The sequence below is a fragment of the Bubalus kerabau genome, chromosome 2, assembly GCF_029407905.1.
Source record: "Bubalus kerabau isolate K-KA32 ecotype Philippines breed swamp buffalo chromosome 2, PCC_UOA_SB_1v2, whole genome shotgun sequence".
In the NCBI taxonomy this organism is placed as follows: Eukaryota; Metazoa; Chordata; class Mammalia; order Artiodactyla; family Bovidae; genus Bubalus; species Bubalus kerabau.
This window is the reverse complement of record NC_073625.1, coordinates 191,654,565-191,680,292: the sequence shown is the minus strand read 5'-3', so window position 1 is coordinate 191,680,292 and position 25,728 is coordinate 191,654,565. Positions and strand designations below refer to the sequence as shown.

Here is a 25,728-nt window from a genome sequence, read left to right as displayed (position 1 = left end):
CCCTCATGTGAGTCGAATAAATGAACAGGGTGGGTAATCCTTGAGGCCCCCAAGGCCGCCAGGAACACACGTAGCACCCGCCCCCCCAGGGACAGCCCAGCTATGCGTCCACTTTTTCTTCTGCACCCCTGGGTCCTATGCTCTAGTATGGCCACCTGTGCTCCCTGGATGGGCACAAGCCCTCCCTGTGACCCTGCAGTCCAGCTGTGGGCGCATACGCTGGCTGCCCTCCGCCTGCTTTGGAATCTTTGGGAAGTGCGTGGGGTGGTGCATGGGGGGGACACGTGTTCCAAAATGGGCCCGGCCTCCTGGCCACTCCAGTGCAAACCAGTGCCATCGCTTATGGCCCCGGGTGGTAGTCTCACAGCGGCCAGGACGCCAGCCCCTGGAGCCTAGCACTCTGTCTTCCGTGAGGCCTGTGATGAGTGACAGGTCAGCCTGCCTCGAGGCCCGCTCCCACAGCTCTGCAAGGCCTCGTACATGGGGTGTAAGAGGTGCTGGCGCAAGCCAGGCCAGGACTATGATCCCCACCCCCCCAAAGTTGGAGGAGGGCCTCGTGTGGGTGGGAGGGGCAGATCTTTAAGCGACACTCAGGAGAAAACATAAAGCAGAAGTGAAAGTGACCATTTCTGAAGGGAACCTCACAGGGTCTGGGACCTTCTGAGCTTTCCAGGTCTTCACTGTTGCTTCTGCTCCCCTGGCATGGGGTGGGATGGGGGTGGGGGGTGGGCGGGGCTGGGCTCCAGGGTCACTGGGCTGTCCACCAGGCCGTAGATGTTTCTTAGGACAGGCAACTGCCTTTGTCCTGGGTGGGCGTCTTGGCTCGTCCTTGGAGAGTGGGTCCCTGACACCAGGGCACAGAAAAACACAGAGGCAGCCTGGGTCCCTCCTTCTGGAGTGGTCAGTGGACCTCCCTGACCTCCCCAGCACCCTAGTCCAGATGAAAAGGCTGCTTTCTTTCTGCCACCCCAGGGAGGAGCAGGCCTGAGGTTGTGCCTGTGTCGTCTGGAACAGAAGTTTGTGCAGAGGCAGGTAAATGGGAGGGAGACCCACCAACCAGTAGGCTGCAGCCCAGAGGAACGAGGCGCAGGTGACCCTGGGCCCTCCTCATCCTGTGGTCCAGGGGCTGAGGAACCCAGGCTTCTCTCGCTGGCTGGGGGAGGAAGGTGAGGGACTCCAGCAGCGAGCTCAGCCTCCCCAGATTGCAGGGATGGGGTGGGCTGGAGGGGAGCAGCTGGTGGGACACTCCCAGAGCCCCCATGTAAACCCCGAGGGTCTGCAGACCTGCCCCCCACCCCCTCACCAGCTCCCTGGCCATCACAGGCTGTGGACTCTTGCAGATCTGTGCTGCTGGGGAGGGCGGTGGTCCACCACTCTGTTGTGACCCTGGGAACTCTTGGGACCCTTAGGGCTGGGCGCCGGGTGTCTGAGCGCTGGGGGTTGTGGTGCTGGCCTCAGATTCTGGGGGTGGAGCTATCATCAGCTCTGTTGTTTGGGAGTGCGGGGGAGGAGGGGATAGGGGGGCGTGTCAGGGAGCAGAGTCCTGCCTGCCCCAGACCTACTGACAGCCTCTCACTCTCACGGGACTCTCAGAAGCACCGCCTCAGGCTTCAGAAGCTGTGGGAGTCCAGGAAGTAGAAATGAAGAAGCCGGTGTGCTCCGGAGTCTGAGATTTCTGCCCTGGGATTCAGGATTCGGGGGCACCAGGTAGGGAATCTCTGTCAACTCTGGAGACAACACCTTTCAGAACAGGGGCCCCTGAGCCCCTGGGGACAGGGAGCGTGGGGGCTCCTGAACTCTTGAGCCTGTGGGGGCTGGGAGCATGGTGGCCTGTAGGACCCTGCTCCCGGGGACCCTAGGGACAGAGAGTGTGAGAACCCGCTCCTGGGGGCCCTGTGTTTTGTAAGTTCTTGGCTGTTTACCCCATGCTGGGTGCTCAGCTGACTGAGGGTCTCCGTTTTCCTGGCACTCAGGCAGCAGTGGCCCAGGAGTTGTGAGTGAGCTTGAGGGGAGTCCTGGGGCTGGAGTGGGGGCCGTGTGTACCCGCCTTAAACAGAGTCTTTCTGCTGGAGCCATTTGGCCTGTGTGCTCTCCGGGAAGCCACATCTCCCGGGGGTTTCTGGCCCCCCTTCTTGGCTGGTGTTTCACTTAGCTCTTGAGAAGGCTGGGACCAGGTCCTAGGACCCAGTAACCCCTGGGCCGCTGCTGCCTTCCTTGTAGCCTCACAAATAAACCCACCAACCTCGGCTTCTCCAGGGGGTTACTGCTGTGACACCCCTGCCCCGTTTTCCTCCCAGAAATGAACGAGAGAGGAAGGAAGAACTTGCTCATCAGACCGTAGCTCCCTTGCTGAGCGTGGCCCAGGCCTGCCCGGGGACGTGGGAGGGGTCTTATGCTGCCGCCATCATGGACCTCTGTGCTGTTCCCCGGGTGTGTCCCTGGCCTCCCGGAGGGGCTGTGTGCCCAGCAGGGCCTCTTCCTACCCCTTCCTCTTGGCTGTCTCAGGACTGCCCCTCTGCTGTGCCTGGCACATGGACATGCCTGGTGATGTGACATTGAGACTCCAGCCACAAGAGCGGTCGTCAGACCTTGCGGGGGGAGGTCCGGCAGAGGGGTCGTGTCTGCCTTGGACCTCTGGGGCAGGGCACAGGGGTCCTGCCTGCCCACTGGCCCACAGCAGGCGGCACTGTGAGCGCATGACTGGACCCTGGGGTTCCTGGATCTTAAATTGCATTTACTTTAAGTTATTTAGCATTTATGGGCCCCACGTGGTTCCCGCCACTCTATGGATCTGAGGCCCTGGAGCCCCCAGAGGTGGTGACACCCTAGCTTGGGTGGGCCTGGCGTCTGGATGGTCACAAGCTCCAGGTTGGGGGCGTAGGGCTGGGGCTGGGGGCCCCTTCCTCCGTGTGATGTGAGTTCTGGTTGAATGACTTGTGTGGTGGGGAGCCCGTCACCGCAGAGTTTTGGGGGGAGGCGGCCGAAGTTGTCTGCTGAGCCACCCTGACTCTAGCTTCCCCTTCAGGTGCAATGTCCCGTCCATTTCCTGGCAGCATGGCGCTCTCTGTCCCAGAGGTGGAGAAGCAGATGCCAGCGGAGCCCCAGCCTGGCCGTGAGCAGCAGTCCTGGTTGTGCCTGGTGTTCTTCCTCTGCTTCTACGGCTTCATGGCCCAGATGCGGCCTGGGGAGAGCTTCATCACGCCTTACCTCCTAGGCCCCGACAAGAACTTCACGCAGACGCAGGCACGTTGGGCGCGCATGCGGGTGGGACGGGCCGGAGCACAGGGGCTGCACGGCTGCAGGCACTGGCAGCCACCAGTCCCTGTGGGGTGGTGGCAGTTCTGGTGGAGGGGTTGTGCCCGCCGTGGGCCTCTGGGGCAGAGCCCAGGGGCCTCGTCTGCCTGCCCACCCATCTGTGGAGCCCTTGCTTCCAGTAGAGGCCTGTTTGCGGAAGGGATTACAGAAGGAATTTGCCTATTGCTCAGCAACAAGGACAAAGGATCTCATTGGAACCTGACTAATAATCTTATACCCCATGGGAGTCTTGCGTCAGAGTAAAAGCAGCAGCAGGCAGTGTCCCTGCTGGTTTCCGTCTCCATAAAATAAATCAAGAGAGCTCAGAGTCCGTTGGTTGATGGAGCACATGGCCAGGGTCTGTTCACCGCCCCTCCTCGTCTTGCCTTAGGACCACCTGCCACCCCAGAGCCTGACCCTAACCCCGTCTGTCCCCTGCAGGGTGACCTTGGCCTCCACACCCCCTGCCACTGGTGCTGGACCCCACTGGGTCCCATGGGAATTTCCCGCTTGATTTCTTCAGGGAGCTCCTGCCTCTCCCTGGTCCAGGGCTTGGCCCCCACCCCTCAGTGACCCCAGGATTAAGCCATATGGAATCACCATGCGTACGAGCCTGCCCCCTCAAAGTAGCCGTCTTGGAAACCAGACACACCCGTGTGCCCTGGCGTCATGCCTGAGCTCAAAGCCATGTGTGTGTGAGGGCTCCAACCCCACGGCCAGAGGGGTGACTTCCCAGGTGAGTCTGGGGTGGGGGACCTTGCCTCCTTCCAGCACTGAGTATGGCACGTCCCCCATTCACTGACTGGCCAGTTCCCTGGACGCCACTCTGTTCTGCAAGGGCCTGTCGTCCACTGCCAAGATGACTTAGGAGTGAGCCCCCGTGGGACGTGCCATTAAAATAACTACAAGGAAAATCTCTGTAGTAAGCTCCCACTTGCCTGCCCTCTCAGGTCACAAGTTAGCGCTTAAGTAGTAGGTTCCAGAAATTAAGCTGCCCACCAGGCCTTGGATGTGACCCGAGATCGGCAGAGGCCTGTTTGGGGAGAGCCCGGCGGGTCTGTGGCCACAGTCATTTCTCCCACATAGATACAGGCTGATACTATCCAGGGACTCAAACCACCAAGAACCCCCTCCCCCGCCTTGCTCCAAGGGTCTCTGAGGTCTCCAGCTCATCCCATCCCCCAGGGGAAACGCTGCTGCAGTCGCTTCCACCCTCTGCAGCTCGAGGCCGGGCCCTGACTCGTTTCATCAGCACCCACCAAGTGGTGTTGAGTTTGTGCCCATCTGATAGATGAAGGGCTTGCTGCCGGGCTTGGATTTCCTTGATTTCTGCTGTGGCGTCTCATGTTCCTGGCTGTCCCCAAGCCTGGCCTTGCCAGCTTCCCCCTCTGCGGGCGTCTGCCTACCTGTGCCTGGTGGGCTTCTGGTACTTGGAGGCCCGGTGTCTCCTGTCCACCAGCTTCCTCCCCGCTTGCCACGGCCTCTGGGCCGCAGTTTCACTGTGAACTCAGCCCCATTCTTCCCGGTTTGTGCTGAGTGTTGCCTGCACACACATCCGGTACCCCCCGCCCCCGCCCTGGCTGCCCTTTGGTTCATGAAGCACTTCCTGGCGGGTGTGAGGTTTGCTTTGCACCTCAGAGCCTATGACTCCTCTGCTCCTGAGCTGCCTGGGTTGGGTCCTGCAGCCGCCCCCCCTCCCCCAACCTCCACCATGACCCCGGCCCAGGACGTTTTACACAGTAGTCCTTGCTGGCCCGCGGCTGACCCTGCCTGTCACTGGTGTGACAGCCCCTGTCCTGCCCTTGCTTCCTGCACCCCTCTGGGTGCAGCCAGGTGTAGGCTGTTGACGCCACTCCTTTTGGAATTCTGGTCACCTATGGCCTGGCCTTGCCCTGCACCCCTTGTCCCATGGTCCTCAGAGCCCATGGCATCCTGTCCTTGTCCTGCCTGCCATGGCGCCCCGGCTAAGCCTCCTGTTGGCTGCCCGGATCCTGGTGTGGGCGTGGCTTCCTTGTCCTGCCTGTCAGTCTGGATCTAAGCCTGTCCACACCGAGGTGCTGGGAACATGGCCCAGCAACACTGGCTGGGCCAGGATGAGGTGGCCCTCATGCCACCTGCCACAGGGACTCCGTGGGTGCCGTGCTCCCCGCAGTTCCTAAATACGACATGGGTCTGCCCCCTGGCCTGTGTGCCTGCCCAGCTGGAGAACATGGATCCGGGGCCTGGGCAGCAGCGAGGGGATGTGGAAGAATGGCTGGGCTCCTGCGGCTCTGACCCCACAGCCCCGCAGCTGCGCAAGCTGCCTGCCAAGAGGGCTCGACCACTAATAGGGGTTGTTTGATGTTCCCAGAATTTTCCATAAACAAGGCTCTGACCCTGTAGCCAGCCCCCATGGCTCTGGGACCAGCACTGGTTTTTCAGCACCCCTGAGAACAGACTTGCACCAAGACTGTCTTGGACTGTCCCAAAGCTCTAGTGCTCAGTATTGGGTGGCTTCCAGCGGATGGGGAGCCCTGGAGGCAGTGAGTGTGTGGCCAGCTTGGGGTCCCGAGCACAGACTGAGAGGCAGTGCTGAGGCCTAGCCAGGTAGGCTGTAAGTTCTGGGTGGACAGACATGACGGCTGCAGAAAACCATGGGTGAGCCTCCAGGAAGCAGTGGGCTCAGCTGGGCCCCGCATGCTGACCTGAGCTCAGCTCTGGGCCCTTGGTGCATCTGTGAAGTGGGCCTTGGTGTTAGCAGGTGGTCAGGTGCAGTCAGGGTTAGCGCCCTGAGTTGGGTGGGAACCAAGGGAGGCCAAAGCCTCTGAGAGCCCAACAAGGCCAGAGGCTCACCTGTTGTTGCCCCTGCCTGGTCTGAGCCATGGCTAGGCCCTGGGAGGGTCAGTTGGGGTCAGGTGGAACTCCTGGGAGGGTCATTTGGGGTCAGATGAAGCCCCTGGGAGGGTCAGGTGGGGTCATTTGGATTCCTATAGGAGACCACCTGCTAAACACCCAGCTGGGCCTCGGGAGAGGCTTTGAGCACAGGCTACCTCCCGTGTGCATCCCCCAGGAAAGGGCGGCGGGGCCAAAGACTTGGGTCTCTCAAAAGCTGGGACCTCTTCCTAGGGGGCAGGCCCAGGGTGGCCCTTCCTGGGCAATGGGAAGACATCTGGCTCGCATCCAGAGGGGGTCTGTGGCTGTGGCCTTGCCCTGCGTGCCCAGGAGGGAGTGTCCTGCTGGGTCGGCCCTGTCTGAGTGGAGAGCTGAATGGCCAAGGCCATGGACAGCTCCCTTGGTGAAGCTGGGAGTCCTGGCTCCCATGGAGGCAGCTCCTAGTCCTGCCTGACAGGTGGGGGTGAGGGCCCAGCTTTGCTCTCCTGCATGGCTGGTGCAAGGGTGGCTGTAGCGTCCCCTGTGCCCTGGGACTGAGTGAGACCAGCCCGCTGAAGGGCTTCCTCGGCTGCTGGCAAGAGTGTAGATTAGTCACAGCTCTGTTTTCTATATTGTTAGATTTAAGGTGAAATCCTGTCATGTTATTTCATTAGAGACAAGCCTGGATCACCGTGGCTTAGCATGTAGTTACTGATTATTTTCAGCACACTTATCAGTGCTCTGCAGGTGTCAATACCAAACTGCTTCCTGAGGAGCACGCCCTTGGGGATGGGATCAGAGTGGAACACGTTTGGGGGTCTGGTTGTGCGTCTCTCTGTTTCCTCGGATGCCCTGGACAGCCCTAAGTGCTGCACCTGTTTGAAGGGCAGTACTCATCACGTAGTCCTGGTGGGGCACTGTGATAAAGGGGCACAGGAGATGGGCTGACTTGGGGGTGCATGGGGTCCATGTGGGGCTCGCAGATGCTAGGCCCAGCCCAGCAGACATGACGGGCGCCCAGAGCAGCAGGGACTGTGCTCTGGGGCTGGGGGTCATGCATGTGCTGTCCCACAGGTCACCAACGAGATCACGCCGGTGCTGTCCTACTCATACCTGGCCGTGCTGGTGCCCATCTTCTTGCTGACCGACTACCTCTGCTACAAGCCGGTGCTGCTGCTGCAAGGCCTGAGCTACGTGTCTGTGTGGCTCCTGCTGCTGTTTGGCTCGACCGTGCTGCACATGCAGTTCATGGAGTTCTTCTTCAGCATCACCATGGCTGCCCGCATCGCCTACTCCTCCTACATCTTCTCGCTGGTGCCCCCTGCCCGCTACCAGCGCATGGCCAGCTACTCGCGGGCCTCAGTACTGCTGGGCGTCTTCACCAGCTCGGTGCTGGGCCAGCTGCTGGTCACCATAGGCAGGGTTGCCTTCTCCACGCTCAACTATATCTCTCTGGCCTTCCTCACCTTCAGCCTGGTGCTGGCGCTCTTCCTGAAGCGCCCCAAGCGCAGCCTCTTCTTCAACCGCGGAGCCCCCGTATGTGCCGGGGCCGCGCCCTCCGAGCTAGACCAGATGAACCCGGGCCAGGTGCAGGCCGCGGGCGCGAGGCCGGGCTGGCTCCCGGCCGCCTGGCGGGACTCAACGTTCCTGCGCATGCTGAGAGAGCTGGGCCGCGCGGTGCAGCTGCCGCAGCTGCGCCTCTGGTCTCTCTGGTGGGTCTTCAACTCCACTGGCTACTACCTGATCGTCTACTACGTGCACATCCTGTGGAACGTGGTTCACCCCACCACGGACACCACCAGGGTCTACAACGGCGGGGCGGACGCTGCCTCCACGCTGCTAGGTACGCCCCGCCCCGTGGGGCGGCGACCCTGACCACCGGGATGGCCGTGACGCGACTTGTCTCCCCAGGTGCCCTCACTTCCTTCGCCGCGGGCTTCGTGAAGATCCGCTGGGCGCTGTGGGCCAGGCTGGTCATCGCGGTGGTGACGGTGCTGCAGGCGGGGCTGGTGTTCCTCATGTACAAGACCGATGACATTTGGTTGTGCTACGCGGCCTTCGTGCTCTTCCGCGGCTCCTACCAGTTCCTGGTGCCCATCGCCACGTGAGTTGGGCTGGGGCTGGCAGGTGGCCTGAGAAACTGGAAGTGGCGGGGGGAGGAGTGGTGGGTGGCTGGAGGGCCATGGACTGTATGTAGTAGAAGGCCTCCTTCCAGAAGGTTCCATGGGGAGCAGCAGGGTATGTACTGCTCATATTGTAGCGTGAGCCCCAAGTGCCTTTAGCCAGGAGCCCCCTTGCCCACAGCATGCCCTGTCCCAGCTGCCAGGACCCTAAGGCTGGGCGAGGAGTCTGACCTGTGTGGGTGTCCCCTGTGCGCCCCCCATGAGCCTCTGGTGTCCACACAGATTGGACCTCTGAAGTCCTGCCTCCTGGCCCTGAGGTCCTGTCATGGGTAACTCTGAGGCCACTCCCGTCCTCTCCTGCTTCTGGGCAGAGCGGCTCACAGCAGCAACTGGGTGACCCAGCTGGCCTTCTGCCCAAAGGAGACCTTCCCTGATGCCCTTGGTTCCTCACATCCCTGGCGACGCTCCTGCAACTGCCCGGGGATGTCCCAAGAGCTTCCTGCCGACCCACTGTGGCTTCCAGAACCTTCCCCAGCCACGTCCTGCTGGGTCTGGCTCCTGACCCCTCAGTGCACCCTCTGAACAGACCTCTCCCACCGTGTGTTCACCCCAGACACACGTGTTCACACCACGCATGTGACACACAGCACATACTCAACATCCGTACCCGGCAGGTGGCCTGTCGTTGTCCCCAGCTGTTTGGCTCCAGTTCCCCTCTGCGCCCCGTCTCCCCAGGGGCACCTCGTCCCGACGTGGACCATCCACTGTGGTCACACCCATGTGAGAACATCTGCCCCCACCTTGTGTTGAACTTGGATGGTGTCCTCAGACTCCTGCCCCTCTGCCGCCCGCCCCCCTGCCCACGGCATGGTGGCCTGGCTCCCCTACACCGCCTCATAGTCCCCCTGCGCGTCAGACCCGTGCTTGCCCTGGTCTGTGGGAGGAAGCCTGGATCAGACTTGGTCCTTTCCTTTCCTAGGCCAGTGCTGCCCAGGCGCCCAGACCACACCCTGGCCCTGCTGGCACGGTTTATGCTCCGCCGCCCTCCTGCCCCTGTGGCCATGGCTGCCTTCCCCAACTGCCTATGGACGTGGCCCCGGGCCTGGCCTCCCACACAAGCGGGACGCTGCATCCTCCCGTCCTGACCTGCTCTCAGCCTGTAAGCGCCCCACCTCTCCTGCCACTGTCAGCATTGTGGAGAGGGCGCCAGGGCCCTTGGTGTCTTCCCCTCACTTCTCTCAGGACACGTAGTGTCTCGTATGTCGATTGTAAAAGCCATGGGTGTTTGTAGCAGAAAGATCAAATACGATGCAAAAAAGGTCAAATATGAGACAGGCCCCCCCCAGGCCCCGTGGCTGACATGTGGGTGTCAGGCTGCCGGGGTCATCACTCCCCCACCTCATAAGTCTGAGGCTCCGTGTCCAGAGGGCATTGTTTTTGGTCTTCCTGGTGACAAGGCCACCGTCTCCAGTATCTCCCTGAGACGCGTAGCTCAGAAGCCTCACCCTCTCACCTACATTTTTCTTCTGAAGTTCTGATAATGGCCTCAGGTGGTTCTGGAAGTGGGCCAGCCAGGTCAGAGTTCACGAAAGGAAAGGGTTTAAGAGATGCTGCAGACACAGCTAGGCAGGCACACAGCCTGCATGGCAGGTGGAGGGTGGCTTGTGGGCCAGCGGCCCCTACTGCTGTCCTGGCCAGTTCACACCCATTAGTTTCCCACTGGGATTTCCTATTCCCCGGTCATCTGCAGCCCACATGTGGGTGTGGTGGTGGGGACTTTCACGGAGTGTGTAACCGTGTTACCGTTGGCTTTAATCCCGCTCGTGGAGCTCTGGCAGCATCATCTCCCCCAGTCACACAGGTGGCATCTTGTTCTGCCTGTACCGGTGGGACCTGGCTGGGCTCCTGTTTCCCAGGAGTTAATCTATTGCTTGAGTTACTGTGCTCCTGCCCACCCTGGCACTTCATGTACTTCTTGTCGTCCCAACCCTCCTGCACCCGTAGCAGAAGCTCCCCAGCCTTTGTCATTCTATGTAAGGCTTCTTGGCTATTTTTGTTTACTCATTCTTCGGAACTTGAGAACGTTTCCTGTCTAGTTTCTTTTAAGGCACTTTGGAGCTTTTAATTGAAAGTGTGTTCAAATGTTAATTTCTGTGCAGAGCGCTGGAAGCACTGAGCATATTAATTCCTCTTGCTTCTTTATTTGTTTTATGGGTCTTTTTCTAATTTACTGACTCATTTAACAGCAAAGCACTTTAAATCCGGAATTTTCCTCGTGCCCGTCTGTGCCTGTGGTTGTGTTAACACCCTGCTTTCAGGGGGACGGTTTTCTGAGAGCCCTATAGTGATGACAACTTACTTTGTCCCGGGGTTTCCAGGAGCCTTTGTCTCCCAGGGCTTCCTTCTGCGCCTGGCTCTGCACTCCTTTTATGGGTCACGAAGGGAGGATGTACAGCTCAGAGCACAGGCCCAGGGCGGTGGGCAGCCCAGGTGCTGCATGGGCCTCATGGTCTCCCTGCAAGCCCTGCAGCCTCGGTGGACCTGCAGCTGTTCTGGCTGCCTGAGGGCACTGCCATCTAGCTGGGTCCTCTGCACCTCTGGGCGCATCTCGCCCCGGCCATCTGACCTCGGCCCGCTTCCCTGTGAAGTTTTCAGATCGCGGCTTCTCTTTCTCAAGAGCTCCGTGCCCTGGTCTTCGGCATCAACACGTTCCTCGCCACCGTTCTCAAGACCATCATCACCCTCATCGTCTCCGACAAGCGGGGCCTGGGCCTCCCGGTCCACTCTCAGGTAAGCTCCGCTTTCGGGCTCACTTCCTGGAGGAGGGAAGCCTCAGGGTGGGTTGGGGGAGAAGTCCTGGCCAGGCTTCCTGGTGCCTGCCCGGCCAGCAGTGCCTCCCTTCTGGGACCCAGACCATAGACACGCTGCAGGCAGGGGCATGTCTAGCCAGACTCTCTGGACTGAGTGGGAACAAGGAGGGAAGGCTCAGAAGGCAGGGAGGCCAAGGGCTGCAATCTGGCTGCCTGGTGCCAACCTGTGCATCTCCCTTGCGGGGCTCAGGTTGGGGCTGCGAATGCTGCCCACATTGGGCAGTGCAGCGGGCATGTGCAGTCAAGTCCAGTGAGACCTCTGGGGTCTCCAAGGCCAGCCTGGGTGCCGGTCACTTCTGCAGGGGCTCTCGGGGCCCTGGGTATCCCCTACACTGGCTGAGGTCCCGGGAAGGCTGGAGGCATGGTCCTGAGCAGTCCCTGAGCCCTCCAACAGGCCTTCCTGCAATGGGTCCTGCTCCTGGGACAGCTCTCTGTGGGGGCAGATGAGAGCGGAGCTCCAGGGTTTATTGACCTTGGTCCCTGTCAGCCCCTTTCCCGACCCCTCCCTCCATCCAGTCCTCTGTCTCCTGAGAAGAACGTGAGGCCTGGGATACACTCAGGCTGGACTCCTGGTGCCTCGGCCAGGGCAGGACCTCTGAGTGAGCTGGAACTAGCCAGAGAATGGGCCTGTGGAGGGTTGTCACTGGGCTCCTTGTTGCAGCCTCCACCTGCTGGGAGCTGGGCCTCCCTGGGGCGTGGCGGCTCCATGAAGTCCAGCCCTCTGTCCAAGGGTGGCGGGTCAGCCTTGCCCTGGTGACTCCCTTGCCAGAGCTGACCAGGGAGAAGGTTCCAGGCACAAGAGACCCTCATGTTCAGAAGAGGGATTTTTGGCTGGGGTTCTGAAAGGACATCAGAGCCTGTGGCTATTTATGTCCACCCGAGCAGGCAGGTCTCAGCCCTGCTTCCCCAGGAGGGCCCCCCAGGCTGAACACTGGGGACTGTGGCTGAGTTGGACTCAGGCCCATGGGGCGTGTGTGACTGCGCCTACGGCTGGCTCCAGAGGCACCAGACCTCTGTCCAGAGGTGGTGTGTTGGGCCCTCCTTCACTGGGACCCACTGGTGAGGCCTCTCCTCTGGAGCGGCAACCTCTGCAGGGAGCACCATTGCCTCCTGGCCTGACTGTGGGCCTTGCTGGCAGCCGTCCACCTGGCCTGCGAGGGGCCTCCACACCCAGGGGTGTTCCCCCTCCCTGGAGCTCCGGTCATCCCAGCTCTGGGCGGTGGGGCTTCTCAGGGGCTCCAGGCTGGGGACAGGGCTGGACTTTCCTCCCCTGTCTCAGCCCAGCCCCACCACGTGGCGCTTTATGGCCTTGCCAGGTCAAGCTGACATTATATTGATTTTTCTTCGGCTGCTTTAATTTCCTGGTTAAAAGGGAGCTCTACAGGCTTGCTTGTAATTAGAAATTACGGATCCTGGTAATTTCCGGCAGGAAATTCATCCGGCAGGAGAGTCATCCCTGCTCCTCTCATGCACTGTTTCCGCGTGCAGTGCACTAGGGCCCATCCCTCCGTCATGGGTAGTGAAGGTAGGGGTGGGGAACGGAGCTGGTGGTTGGAACCAGCCCAGAGCATGTGGGGAGCTGGCCTAGGGGGCTGGCTTTTAAGTTAAACAGTGTTTCTGGGTCACCACACACTCATGGGGTAACAGGTAATGCAGAGACTCACATACCCAAGCCTCCCCACTGGCCACATCCTACAGTTCTGGGGTACAGGCACTAGGGGGATGTGGACCCCACAGTCGAGATGGGAGCGTGCCTGCCCATCCCCTGTGGCCGCGCTGGGCCCCACCCCGCCTCCTCCCCAACCCCAGCAGCCCCGGTTTGCCCCCATTTCTGTAGTGTTGTCATCTAGAGAGTGCCCTTATATGGAACCCTGTGAGTCAGGATTGACTTTTAACCACTCATCCCAGCTCCTAGAGACGCATAGCTACTCCCATCAGGTCCTGTGCTGTGTGGGTTCCCTGGTGACTGGACCCAGGCTCTTACCTGCTTACTACCAGGAGCCCCACCTTGGTCCAGTTGGGGGCTGCTCTAAACATTGGTGTGTAGCTTTCTGTGTGAACCTGGATTTCCGTTTCTCTGGATAAATGCCCTGAAGGGCAGTCATTGAGTCCTGGGGTGGCTGCCAGACTGTTCTGCACCATTTTTTTATTCTCACCAGCCATGCCTGAGGAGGCCGGTTTCTCCACGTTCTCACCAGCCTTTGAGAGGGTCACCATTTGTTTAGCCATTCTGAATGGTGTGGAGAGCTGATCCCTGTGGTTTTAATTTGCATTTCCCTGATGGCTATGATGGGCTTCCCTGATGGCTCAGACAGTAAAGAATCTGCCTGTAATGCAGGAGACCTGGCTTTGATCCCTGGGTCAGGAAGATCCACTGGAGAAGGGAATGGCTACCTACTCCAGTATTCTTGCCTGGAAAATTCCTTGGACTGAGGAGGGCGGCTACAGACCATGGGGTCGCCAACAGTCCAACACACCTTAGCATGCACACACTCATTCCCTGATGGCCGTGACGCTTCTCTTCTTCCGTGCAGCTGCATCCTCCTGGGTGAAGAGTATCTTTCCTGCCCATTTCCTGGTTGGGGCCTTTGTCTTTTTATTCTTGAGTTTGAGCATGTCTGCTTATTCTAGATACCAGTTCTTTGTTGGACATGTGCTTTGCAGGCATCTCCCAGTCCATAGCAGACCATCTTGTCTTCTTAATAGGTCTATTTGCAGAGTAAAAGTTTTTAATTTTGATGAGGTCTGATTCATTCCTTTGTCCTTTTGTGGATCTTAGTTTTGGTATTACATAAAATAATTCTGGGCTTCCCAGGTGGCACTAGTGGTAAAGAACCCACCTGCCAGTGCAGGAGACATAAGAGATGCGGGTTCGAATCCTGGGTCAGAAAGATCCCCTGGAGAAGCAAATGGCAATCCACTCCAGTATTCTTGCCTGGAGAACCCCGTGGACTGAGGAACCGGGTGGACTATAGTCCATAGTGTTGTAGCCACGCGTTCCGGGAAACAAACTCACTCAGAAGGACAGTGCAGATAGTGGAATGCAGTTTATTACACCAGCGGGCCCAAGGCAGAGTCTCCTCTTAGCCAGGGACCCCGACCAGCATCTGTGAAAATCTTTTATACCCCATGTGTACGTGTCTGAACCTACCACCCCAAATTCCTTGAGACTTACATAAACCAAGGAAAATACAATCCCAATAACCCCATCATTCACATGCTCATGTGCTCAGTCAGACAATTAGCCAATAATCAATAAACCCAAGGTTACACTCTGATAGATACACACAAATTTATGGCCTGTCTGGAGGAAGGGGTGATTAGTGTATGTCTTCTCTTAGGCGATGAGTAACCTAGATATGATCTTCAAGGCTCCCCTGTCTGGAGGGGGTCTTATCCTTCTGGTGTTGTTTTCATAGGCACTAAACACAGAGTTCAGAGTCCACTGGGAAGGTGGCCAAGCATGATCAGCATGAACAGGCCTAAGATGGAGTCCAGGCCCTATGAATTCCTTCTTCAATAGGGTTGCAGAGTCAGACAGGACTGTAGTGACTTAGCACAGAACACAGTAGCTCTGCCTGCTTCTGGGTCCCAAAGATTTGCCCCAGCTTCTTATTAAAGTTTTATAGTTTGATACCTAAGTCTGTGACCTGTTTTGAGTTAACTTTTGTGTAAGGTGTGACATTAATGTTGTTCCATTCCTTTGTCTGTGGATGTCTAGTCGCTCCAGCACAGTTTGTTGAAAGACTGGATTGCTTTTTCACCACTTGTGTGAGCTTGCTTCTGGGTTCTCTGTTCTGTTGGGCTGGGTGCCCACCCTTCCTCCACCACCACACTGCCCTGCTTGTGTAGCTATGTGGTAAGTTTTGAAAGTGGGTACCCTGATTCCTCCAACTTTGAAAATTTTTTCAGAATTGTTTTAGCTATTAGAGTTTCTTTGCCTTTCCCTGTACATTTTCGAGTAATCTTGTCTATATCTACAAAAACTTATGTTGTGATTTTGCTAGGAATGGCATTAAGCTTGTTTATCAGTGTTGGAAGAATAGATATCTTTTACTCCGTTGAGTCTTCAACCTGTGAACATGGTATGTCTCTCCATTTACTTGGATCTTCTTTGATTTCTTTCAGCATTTTGTAGTTTTTGACATGCATGCAAGTACTGTGATGCTGTGCATGTTTTCTTAGGTTTATTCCTAGGTGTTTCAGTGTTTTGTGAGCAATTGTTATGTGATAGTTTTAGTTTTGGTGTCTGCATTAATCTGCAAGGACTGCCATAACAAAATATCACAGACTGGGCAGTTTGTGCAACAGCAATCTATTCTCTAACAATCTGGAGGCTGGAAGTGTGAGATCAAAGTGTTTGCAGGCTTGGTTCTGAAAGGTTGTTGTTGAATCACGCGAATACACCGGGATTCTTGGCCCCCGGAGGAGAAGAATTCAATCCGGGGCCAGAGACGAGGCTTGATCGCTCAGAGCTTTTGTGTAATAAAGTTTTATTAAAGTATAAAGGAGATAGAGAAAGCTTCTGACATAGGCATCAGAAGGGGGCAAAAAGAGTACCCCCCTGCTAGTCTTCAGCTGGATGTTATATAGTCACTAGCAGTCTGTTAATGAAAGAAAGGAATGTCTTAAAATGTAGAATGGCACCAAATGGTTTATCTTGGGCCATAAAATAATTAACTTGAATCTTAAAGAAGGGCAGACCACCATACAAATAGTTTCATTTACATAGATTAGGGGAACAATATCTGAGTATAACATACTGGTTTGTCAAGTAGGTTTTGGGCCAAGAGGCGTAACGACTTGGAGACAGAGTTTGGGGTAAAGGCGTAGTACATTAGCATAGCTTAAGACAAACATTTCCATAAGAAAAAGGCATTGGTTATCTCTAGGCTCAAGAATAGCTAACTTCAGGAGAAACCAGGTGTCATTATGGCAACACAATATTTTAAGAGAAACCTCTCTTTAAATTTGTATAGAGAAGGAAAAAAATATTGCTAGTTTGTTTCCTCCTGCTGCTTAAGAGAGAGAAAAATGTCTGACACTTGCAGGCTATTTCCTCCATTTGGAGACCCCTGGCCTTCCTGCCTGTTACCCTCTCAGTTCCTCCCAAGGCCCCTCTCCTCACTTGGTCTTTCTTCTGTGTGCACTCCTGGTATCTCTGTCTCTTGTAAGGACAGCAGTCATACTGGATCCGAGTTCTACCCTCATAACCTCATTTAACCTTAATCACTCCTGAAAGGTCTTATCTCCACATACAGTCATACTGGGGGTTAGGGCTTCAACAATGAATTTTGAAGGGAGACAGTTCAGTCTATAACAGTATCATGGTGTTCATTGCTAGTTCAAGAAAGAAAAAAAAGAAGGTGAAGTCACTCAGTTGTGTCCAACTCTTTGCAACCCCATGGACTGTAGCCTACCAGGCTCCTTCGTCTGTCCATGGGTTTTTCCAGGCAAGAGTACTGGAGTGGGTTGGCATTTCCTTCACCAGGGGATTTTCCTGACCCAGGGATCGAACTTAGGTTTCCCACATTGTAGGCAGTCGCTTTTACTGTCTGAGCCACCAGGGAAGTCACGCAGACCTCATTTTATTGTACTTCACTTTACCATGCTTTGAAGATACTGACATTTTTACAGGTTGAAGATTTGTGGCAACCCTGCATTGTCAGATGGCGGTTAGCATTTTTTAGCAATAAAATATTTTTATTAAGGTATGCACATTGTCTTTTTAGACATAATGCTATTATACACTTAATAGACTATAGTATAGTGTAAACATAATTTTTATGTGTACTGGGAAACCAAAAAATTTGTGTGAGTTGCTTTATTGCAATATTTATTGGGGTGGTCTGGAACTGAGCAATATCTCTGAGGTCTGCCTGTATAAGAAACACATTGACTTGTATGTGTTAATCTTGTGTGATTTTGTTGAGGTCACTTACTTGTTCTGGGAGGTCTTTTCTTACATGTTTTTAATTTACTTTCTTGTCTTATTGCGCTGGCTAGAACTTTTGTTTTAACTGTTTCCTTTGTTTTACTTCCTTTGGATTTATTTTGCTCATCTTTTTCTAGGTTCCTGAGATGGAAGCTTAGATTAATGATTTGAGACTTCTTTTCTAATATTTGCATTTATTGATATACATTTCCCTCTGAGCCTGCTTTAGCTACATCCTACAGATTTTGATATGTTGTATCTTCATTTTCTTTCATTTCTATGTATTTTTGTCTCTTTTCATACTTTCTCTTTGACCTATGATTATCTCAAAATGTTTTGTTTAGTTTCCAAGTGTTTTGATTGTTTTCCTATCTTTCTGTTATTGCTTTATATTTTTGATTCTATTCTTTTGTGATCAGAGAACACAATCTGCATTATGTCAAGGTTTGTTTTATGGCCCAGGACGTGGTCTGTTTTGTTGTATGCTGCATGAACACTTGAAAAGAATGTGAATTCTGCTGTTTGGGGGTGGAGTATTCTATAAATACCAATTACATCCTATTGCTGATGGTGGTATTGGTTTTTTTTCTGTATCCTTATGGATTTTCTGTCTGGCCTGTTGTTGAGAAAGGAATGTTGAAGTTTTCATTTATAATTGTGAATTTGTCTATTTTTTCTTTCAATTCTATCATGTTTTTACTTCACATTTTTACAGCTATTTTTGTATACACAGGCACGGTATGTCTTGGAAGACTGAGTCTTTTAACATTATATAATGTCCTTCTCTGCCTGTGGTGATTTTCTTTTCTCCAAAGTCTACTTTACATGATATTCACATAGCCATTCTGCTTTCCTTTAGCTTTTTCCCCCCCCAACTTTAATTTATTTATTGGCTGTGCTGGGTCTTCATAGTGCTGTGCAAGCTTTTTCTAGTTGCGGTACATGGACTTCTCATTGCAGTGGCTTCTCTTGTTGCTGAGCACAGGCTCTAGAGCACGTGGGCTTCAGTAGTTGCATCACATGGGCTCCGTAGTCGCAATTCCTGGGCTCTAGAGCACAGGCTCATCTGTTACGGCACACAGGTTTAGTTGCTCTGTGGCAAATGGGATCATCCCAGATCAGGGATTGAATCTATGTCTCCCGCATTGGCAGGTGGATTTTTTTTTCACCACTGAGCCACCAGGGAAGCCTCTCTCTTTTTATTTTTAACCTTCAGATCAGATCAGATCAGTTGCTCAGTCATGTCCGACTCTTTGCGACCCCATGAATCGCAGCACACCAGGCCTCCCTGTCCATCACCAACTCCCGGAGTTCACTCAGACTCATGTCCATCGAGTCAGTGATGACATCCAGCCATCTCATCCTCTGTCGTCCCCTTCTCCTCCTGCCCCCAATCCCTCCCAGCATCAGAGTCTTTTCCAATGAGTCAACTCTTCACATGAGGTGGCCAAAGTACTGGAGTTTCAGCTTTAGCATCAGCCCTTTCAAAGAAATCCCAGGGCTGATCTCCTTCAGAATGGACTGGCTGGATCTCCTTGCAGTCCAAGGGACTCTCAAGAGTCTACTCAACACCACAGTTCAAAAGCATCAATTCTTCGGCGCTCAGCCTTCTTCACAGTCCAACTCTCACATCCATACATGACCACAGGAAAAACCATAGCCTTGACTAGACGAACCTTTGTTGGCAAAGTAATGTCTCTGCTTTTGAATATGCTATCTAGGTTGGTCATAACTTTTCTTCCAAGGAGTAAGTGTCTTTTAATTTCATGGCTGCAGTCACCATCTGCAGTGATTTTGGAGCCCAGAAAAATAAAGTCTGACACTGTTTCCACTGTTTCCCCATCTATTTCCCATGAAGTAATGGGACCAGTTGCCATGATCTTCGTTTTCTGAATGTTGAGCTTTAAGCCAACTTTTTCACTCTCTACTTTCACTTTCATTAAGAGGCTTTTGAGTTCCTCTTCACTTTCTGCCATAAGGGTGGTGTCATCTGCATATCTGAGGTTACTGATATTTCTCCTGGCAATCTTGATTCCAGCTTGTGTTTCTTCCAGTCCAGCATTTCTCATGATGTACTCTGCATATAAGTTAAATAAACAGGGTGACAATATACACCCTTGACGTACTCCTTTTCCTATTTGGAACCAGTCTGTTGTTCCATGTCTAGTTCTAACTGTTGCTTCCTGACCTGCATACAGATTTCTCAAGAGGCAAATCAGGTGGTCTGGTATTCCCATCTCTTTCAGAATTGTCCACAGTTTCTTGTGATCCACACAGTCAAAGGCTTTGGCATAGTCAGTAAAGCAGAAATAGATGTTTTTCTGGAACTCTCTTGCTTTTTCCATGATCCAGCAGATGTTGGCAATTTGATCTCTGGTTCCTCTGCCTTTTCTAAAACCAGCTTGAACATCAGGAAGTTCATGGTTCACATATTTCTGAAGCCTGGCTTGGAGAATTTTGAGCATTACTTTACTAGTGTGTGAGATGAGTGCAATTGTGCGGTAGTTTGAGTGTTCTTTGGCATTGCCTTTCTTTGGGATTGGAATGAAAACTGACCTTTTTAACCTTACTATATTTTTACTTATTTTTAACTTATTTTTAAAATATTTTTAAATATTTTAATTTAAATATTTTAATATTTTAAAATAATAACTTATTTGATATTTTTACTTATTTTTAACCTTACTATATTGTTATACTTGAGTTTCTTGTAGATAGCATATGGGTGTCATGTTTTTTTAACTCACTCTGTCAGTCTCTTTCTTTGATTGATTTATTTAGACCATTTATATTTAGTGTAATTGTGCTGTCTTAGAACTTCCATCTGTCATTTCATTTTTATTTTCCTTTTATTCGCTGCCTTTTGTTTCTGTTGCCTTTTCCCCTGCCTTGTTATATGTTATTTACAGATTCTTTAGAACTTCATTTTGGGTTATCTGTTGTATAATTTGAGTGTATCTCTTGTGATGACTTTTTTGATAGTTGCTTTGTGTATTAAATGGCCAGTTGTAGTAAGTGTTGAAATCTCACCTCCTTTAAGTCACTTTTCTCTCCACTGTTTATAGTACAAGTGCCTTATTTATTTCCCCTATATATCATTAGAGCTGCCTAAGATGGGGTTATAAGTTTTACTTCAGCTATCAAACATTTAGGAAACTGGAGAGACGAAAAGTCTATTTATCCATAATTTTGATCACTGTTGTTTCTCCTTCTTGATGTCACAGGTTTCTTATCATTTACCTTCTGTTTAGAGAACCTTCTTCAGGCATTCTTTCAGGGCAGGTCTGCTGGTGACAAATTGGTCTCAGTTTTTCTTGACCTGAGAGTATCTTGATTTACTTTTCATTTCTGAAGGATGTTTTCAGTGGAATAGGTTTCTGGGTTAACAGTTTTTTTGTTCAGCATGTGAAAAAATGTATCATTTCCTCGTGACCTTCTTGGTTTCTGATGAAAAATCCACTGTCATTCTAATTATTTTTCCCCTACAGTGTCATTTTTTTCTGGCTGCTTTCAAGATTTTCCCTTTTTCTTTGTCTTTAGCTTTCAAGAATTTGATTATGATCTGTGTTGGTCTGATTTGCGGTGGGTGTTTTGTTTGGGGTTCCCTCACTCTCGTAAGGGGCTTCCCGGGTGGCTCGGTGGTCGAGAATCTGCCTGCCAGTGCAGGAGATGGGAGATGCAAGTGCAGTCCCTGCGTTGGGAAGATGCCCTGTAGGGGGAAATGGCAACTCAAGTATTCTTGCCTGGAAAATTCCATGGACAGAGGAGCCGTGTGGGCTGCAGTCTGTGGGGTCGCATAGAGTTGGGCATGACTGAGCAACTGGACATGATACACACGCAGCTTCTTAAATCTGTAGGTTTACGTCCCTTGCCAGAGTTGAGACATTTTCACGGCCATTATTCCCTCCAGTGCTTTTTCAGTTCCATCCTTTTTCTTTCTTCTTGTTTTACTCCCATAACGGTGTTTTGTTCCCTAGAGAATGCGGCTCTGCTCGTTTCCCTATCTGTTTTGTTGTTTCGATTGGCTCATTTCTATTGTTGCCTCTCCCAGTGCACGGATTCTTTTCCCTGTTCCCTCCATTCTGTTGTCAAGACCATCTGTTAAGTTTTTATGTTGTTTACTGTAGCTTTCTTCTTTTACTGTAACTTTTCTTCTTTATCTCTTCCATTTCTTTTCTGCAAAGCTTTATCATCTCTTGTCATCTTGGTATCCGTGTCTGTTCGTTGTATTTCATTCATTTAGAGAACTTTTTCTAAGTTTGCTGAGTGACTTTTTTAAGTGAAACCTGTACATTTTAGCCATTATGTTATGAGATTCTAGATCTTATTTTAAAAAAAATATTTATTTGGCTGCTTTGGGTCTTAGTTGCAGTACTTGGACTTAGTTACTCTGAGGCATGTGAGATCTTAGTGCCCTGACCTGGAATTGAACCTGCGTCCCCTGCATGGCATGGTGGATTCTTAACTACTGGACCACCAGGGAAGTCCCTCTGGATCTTATTTAATCCTTTGTTTTAGTTGGCTTTTCCTGACACCACCCTCGCAGAAGACTAGGAGCTTGTACCTTTTTACAGCCAGGTGGGGTGGGTATCCAGCCTCCCCAATCAGCCCTCCTCACACTGAGGGGTGGGTGGGGGCAAGGATGGGAGTGCCAGCTCCCCACATGGCCACCAGTGGTTGGGAGGGGCCTGGGTGCCTCATTACCCTGTGGCCTCCAGTGATTCTGGTGGGGGCAGAGCATTCTTGCCACTGCTGGGTGGGTTGTGAGTCCCGACTCTTCAGCGAGTGGGGGGCACCGCCTGCTAAGAGCAACAGCCCAGGCTTTCCGTGTGGTCTCTGTGGGGGTGAACATTCCAGCTCCCCACCAGGCCCTGACCAGACTGGGGGCGTCACAGCCTGGGTCATGAGGGTGGGGTGGAGTAGAGTGGTTCCCATTCTTCAGTGTCCCGTCCTGCTGGGCCGGTGGTCCCTCTCCTGATCCTTCGTTTGGAGCAGCTTTTGTTAGTGTTGGTTTTTTCCCCATGTGTTTTGGGATTTCTGGTTTGCTGGCTTCTTTGGTTCCTTTAAGAATACAGGCAGCAGAAAGAAGAAAAAACCCAGGGAACACATTGCCGTGTTGCTCCTCGGATTGCAAGGTCGAAGCTGGTCTGCCCGTCCAGCTTTCAGTCACCTTCTGAGTGCTCTCTGTGCAGTGTCCAGGGCTTCACTCACACTCAGAGAGAAACCGGCAGGACATGCCAGCCCCAGGTTCCCGGAAGTGAAGTCTCTGATGGTTCACTTCCTGGTTTTGTTTCTGAAAATGAGCTTTCCTAGGAGGGCTGAGTGGGCTGGTGCTGAAGGGGGTCTTAAGGAGCCCCCCTGGGGGAGTAGAGCTCTGGGCAGTTGGCCGACAGATGAGGGAGACACCCTGGACCCATGCCCCCGGTGATGTGAGATTCAGGTGGGAGGGTCCCCTGTGCTGGTCCTTGTGGATCATTGCTGGGCAGCTTCACAGGTCGCCGGGTTCGGGGCTGCCCAGGCCTCAAGGCCGTGGGGGCTGCGCTGGGCAACCGGATGGTCTGTTCCCCTCCACCAGGCTCCACCCACACAGGTGTGAAGACTTGGCCCCAGAGCCAAGCTCACATTTGCTGTCACACCAAGTGATCAGAATGCCTCAGGCAGGACGCAGAGGCTCAGAACTGCTGGTGTGCCACTGCTTGGCTGGCCTGTGGAGGCCTGGGTGCCCTGCCCCCTCTCCCCAGGCATTCCCGCTACCTTGCCTGTGCCTCTCTGTTCCCCTGTCTGTGGCACCTGCATGCCCCTCCCCCTCCCCCTGTGCTCCCCTGATCTCACCTGCCCCCTCTGTTCCCTGTCCCTGTATGCCCCTCCCCCTCCCCCAGGTGCTTCCCTGACTTACCTGCGCCTCTCTGTTCCCTGTCCCTGTTCCCTGGGTGCCCCCTCCCCCAATGCTCCCCTGACCTCACCTGCCCCCTCTGTTCCCTGTCCCTGTTCCCCGGGTGCCCCTCCCCCTCCCCCGGGTGCTCCCCTGACCTCACCTGCCCCCTCTGTTCCCTGTCCCTGTTCCCTGGGTGCCCCTCCCCCTCCCCCGGGTGCTCCCCTGACCTCACCTGCCCCCTCTGTTCCCTGTCACTGTTCCCTGGGTGCCACTCCCCCTCCCCCAGGTGCTCCCCTGACCTCACCTGCCCCCTCTGTTCCCTGTTCTTGTTCCCTGGGTGCCCCTCCCCCTCCCCCACTGCTCCCCTGACCTCACCTGCACCTCTCTGTTCCAGTTCCTTGTCTACTTCGTGTACTTCCTGGTGCTCTTCGCCGCCTACTTCCTTGCTGCCGTGCTGGTGGGCCTGCGCCACTTCCAACAGAGCCGCCACCAGCCCCTGCCAGCGGCCCAAGAGTTGATGAGTCCCGTGCAAGAGAAGGCCACGCAGGATGGAGCCCAGCTCCCAGCCCCGGAGGATGGTGTGTTTGCTGTGGGGGAGCTGAGCCCACAGTCTGAGGCCAAGGCCTGACCTCAGCTGACCGGCTGTCCCGACCAGTGGGCAGTCAAATTCCTGACACTGCAGGCAGCAAGCCAGACCTGGACCTCAGAGCTCCCTGTCTTCTCTGTGTCAGCAGCCAGGTCTCCGACATCATGTCCACATCCTCACCTTGTGGCAGCTGTGACTGAGGCCCTGGTGGTCTGTCCTTGGGACCCACGGTCCGAGGGCCAGTGGCCTCCACGAGGGGTCCTTGACTTGCTTTATGGCACCCAGAGCATGGCACCCCTCAGCCCTGCCTCATGCCCTGGCTGTGACCCCCAGCCTGCAGGGCACCCTGGCTACTGGGGGCTGCTTTGCTGTCCCTGCCTACTCGGGGTCAGTGGTGGGGTCCAGGTGCCCACCCAGCCTCCCTGCTTTCTCCTCCTTGGGAGGCAGGTCCCACTTGTCCCAGGGAACCAGCAAAGTGGTCCCGGATGCCAGTCTAGGGGACCCGGCCCCCACGGGATATTCTGGGCTGGAGGGGCTGTGTTCCTGGGCTGTGGCTAAACTGGGACATTTGCAGTTGTCCAGGTGATTTCGTTTTCAATGATGCTCTGTACCTTTTTTAAAAAATGGACATAAGTGCAAATCCTTGTCCGGCTTGTTTCTGGGGGAGAAGCAGGGCACTGGAGGGGTGGTTCTGTCCAGTGGAAGCGCCTCAGTTCCAGACTTCACCCCAGACCCTCTTCCTCCTTTACTCAGAGCTGGGTTGATGCTGTCCCCCTCCTGGGGGCTGCTCACGCACCCGCCCTGAGGGGACTTGCCTGTGCCACCCTGGGCACTGTCCTGGTGCTTGAGAGCCAGCCATACATCCTCTGAGATGTGATGCCCAGACACGTGATATGGACATGCAACCCACGTGAGGGGGCACCTGACTCCATGTGTCCACCAGGCCAATGGAGGGGCCCAGCCCTGCCCCTAGCCACAGGCAAGGACCTGACCCTGACCTGAGCTGATCCCAGCTCCCCCTGTGGCCTCTGGCCTTTATCCAAGGTCCACAGAAAAGGCCGGTGCTCCGACTTCAGAGCAGGATGCCTGCTGGGGGCAGGGCTTCCAGAACTGGCTGCCCCTGGGATCCCCAAGGTTGACTTGGGTGAGCGGGCCATCTCAGGGCACCCAGAGGGTTGAGGAAGAGGCTGGACTTGTGGTAAGTCACAGCCAACAGGCCAGTCAGGGCGGGTGGTCCCGTAGTGGGTCCACGGGAGACGCCATAGCTTTCCCCTGGACCCTACCGGGAAGAGGCAGCAGCCAGCACCGGTTCCGCCATCCTCGGGGAACCAGCGGGGCTTCAGGGAAGAGGGCTTGCCTCTGCTACTGACCCAGGAGGCAGGGCTGTGCTCCAGGCCCCCACGACCTGCTCCTGGACCCCAGGAGCGCCCCCCGGTGTGGCTGGCCCAGTGGCCTGGTCCTCCTGCTCCCCCTGCAGCCTCCCACAGGCACTGGCCCCTGCTCGGCCTCTGCCACCCCCAGTCCTGAGCTCCTGTTCAGGGCAGTGTGCCCGCCCCTCAGGGGTCAGACGCCTGCAGCAGCTGTGGGACACGGCTGGGTCAGGAGCCCAGGGCACAGGCTACCCGCACGGCTCTGAGGGGCTTGTGAGGCTGCTGGCCGCCCCCAGGGAGACCTGAGAGAAGATGGGTGTGTGGCACCTGTGGCCTCCACCAACAACAGTTACATGCATGTATCTATATCTCACATCTGTGTACACCTGCGTGTATTTACTCACATCCGTGTACTTCTGATGTCCATGAACCTATGCATACCTGTACATACCTGCACGCATGTGTATGTCCATGCACACCAGTGCACACCCGTGGCAGCTCTCTATATCCACGCACATCTGAGGATTCAACCATGGATTGAAATTATATATTTTTAATGCAGAAAGTTTCAGAAAGCAAAATAGAGTTTGCCATTTTCCAGCCTCTACTACCATGGTGTTTATATTGTATTTACAGCTGTTTCTACAGCATTTTTGGGGCTACCCTGGTGACTCAGCTGGTAAAGAATCCATCTGCAATTCCAGAGACCTGGGTTTGATCTCTGGGTTGGGAAGATTCCCCTGGAGAAGGGAATGGCAACCCACTCCAGTATTCTGGCCTAGAGAATTACATGGACTGTAGAGTCATGGGGTCGTAGTATTAGGT

At 54.3% G+C, this 25,728-nt stretch overlaps 1 protein-coding gene across 3 annotated transcripts; it reads left to right on the top strand.

The window, feature by feature from the left end:
* Positions 1 to 809: 809 nt before the first annotated feature.
* Positions 810 to 24,167, top strand: SLC19A1 (solute carrier family 19 member 1). Of its 3 annotated transcripts, none has more exons than XM_055569841.1 (7): positions 810 to 1,032; positions 1,594 to 1,707; positions 3,026 to 3,243; positions 7,219 to 7,987; positions 8,056 to 8,248; positions 10,916 to 11,057; positions 23,342 to 24,167. In XM_055569841.1, the coding sequence occupies exons 3-7, from the start codon at positions 3,031 to 3,033 to the stop codon at positions 23,573 to 23,575; spliced, it is 1,551 nt and encodes a 516-aa protein (XP_055425816.1). In that variant the 5' UTR covers positions 810 to 1,032; positions 1,594 to 1,707; positions 3,026 to 3,030; the 3' UTR covers positions 23,576 to 24,167. The 3 variants fall into 3 exon arrangements, with proteins under 3 accessions (XP_055425816.1, XP_055425815.1, XP_055425817.1); XM_055569840.1 differs by having other exon boundaries at positions 810 to 1,166; XM_055569842.1 differs by lacking the exon at positions 23,342 to 24,167 and adding an exon at positions 9,247 to 9,426 and having other exon boundaries at positions 810 to 1,166; positions 10,916 to 11,019.
* Positions 24,168 to 25,728: the final 1,561 nt, after the last annotated feature.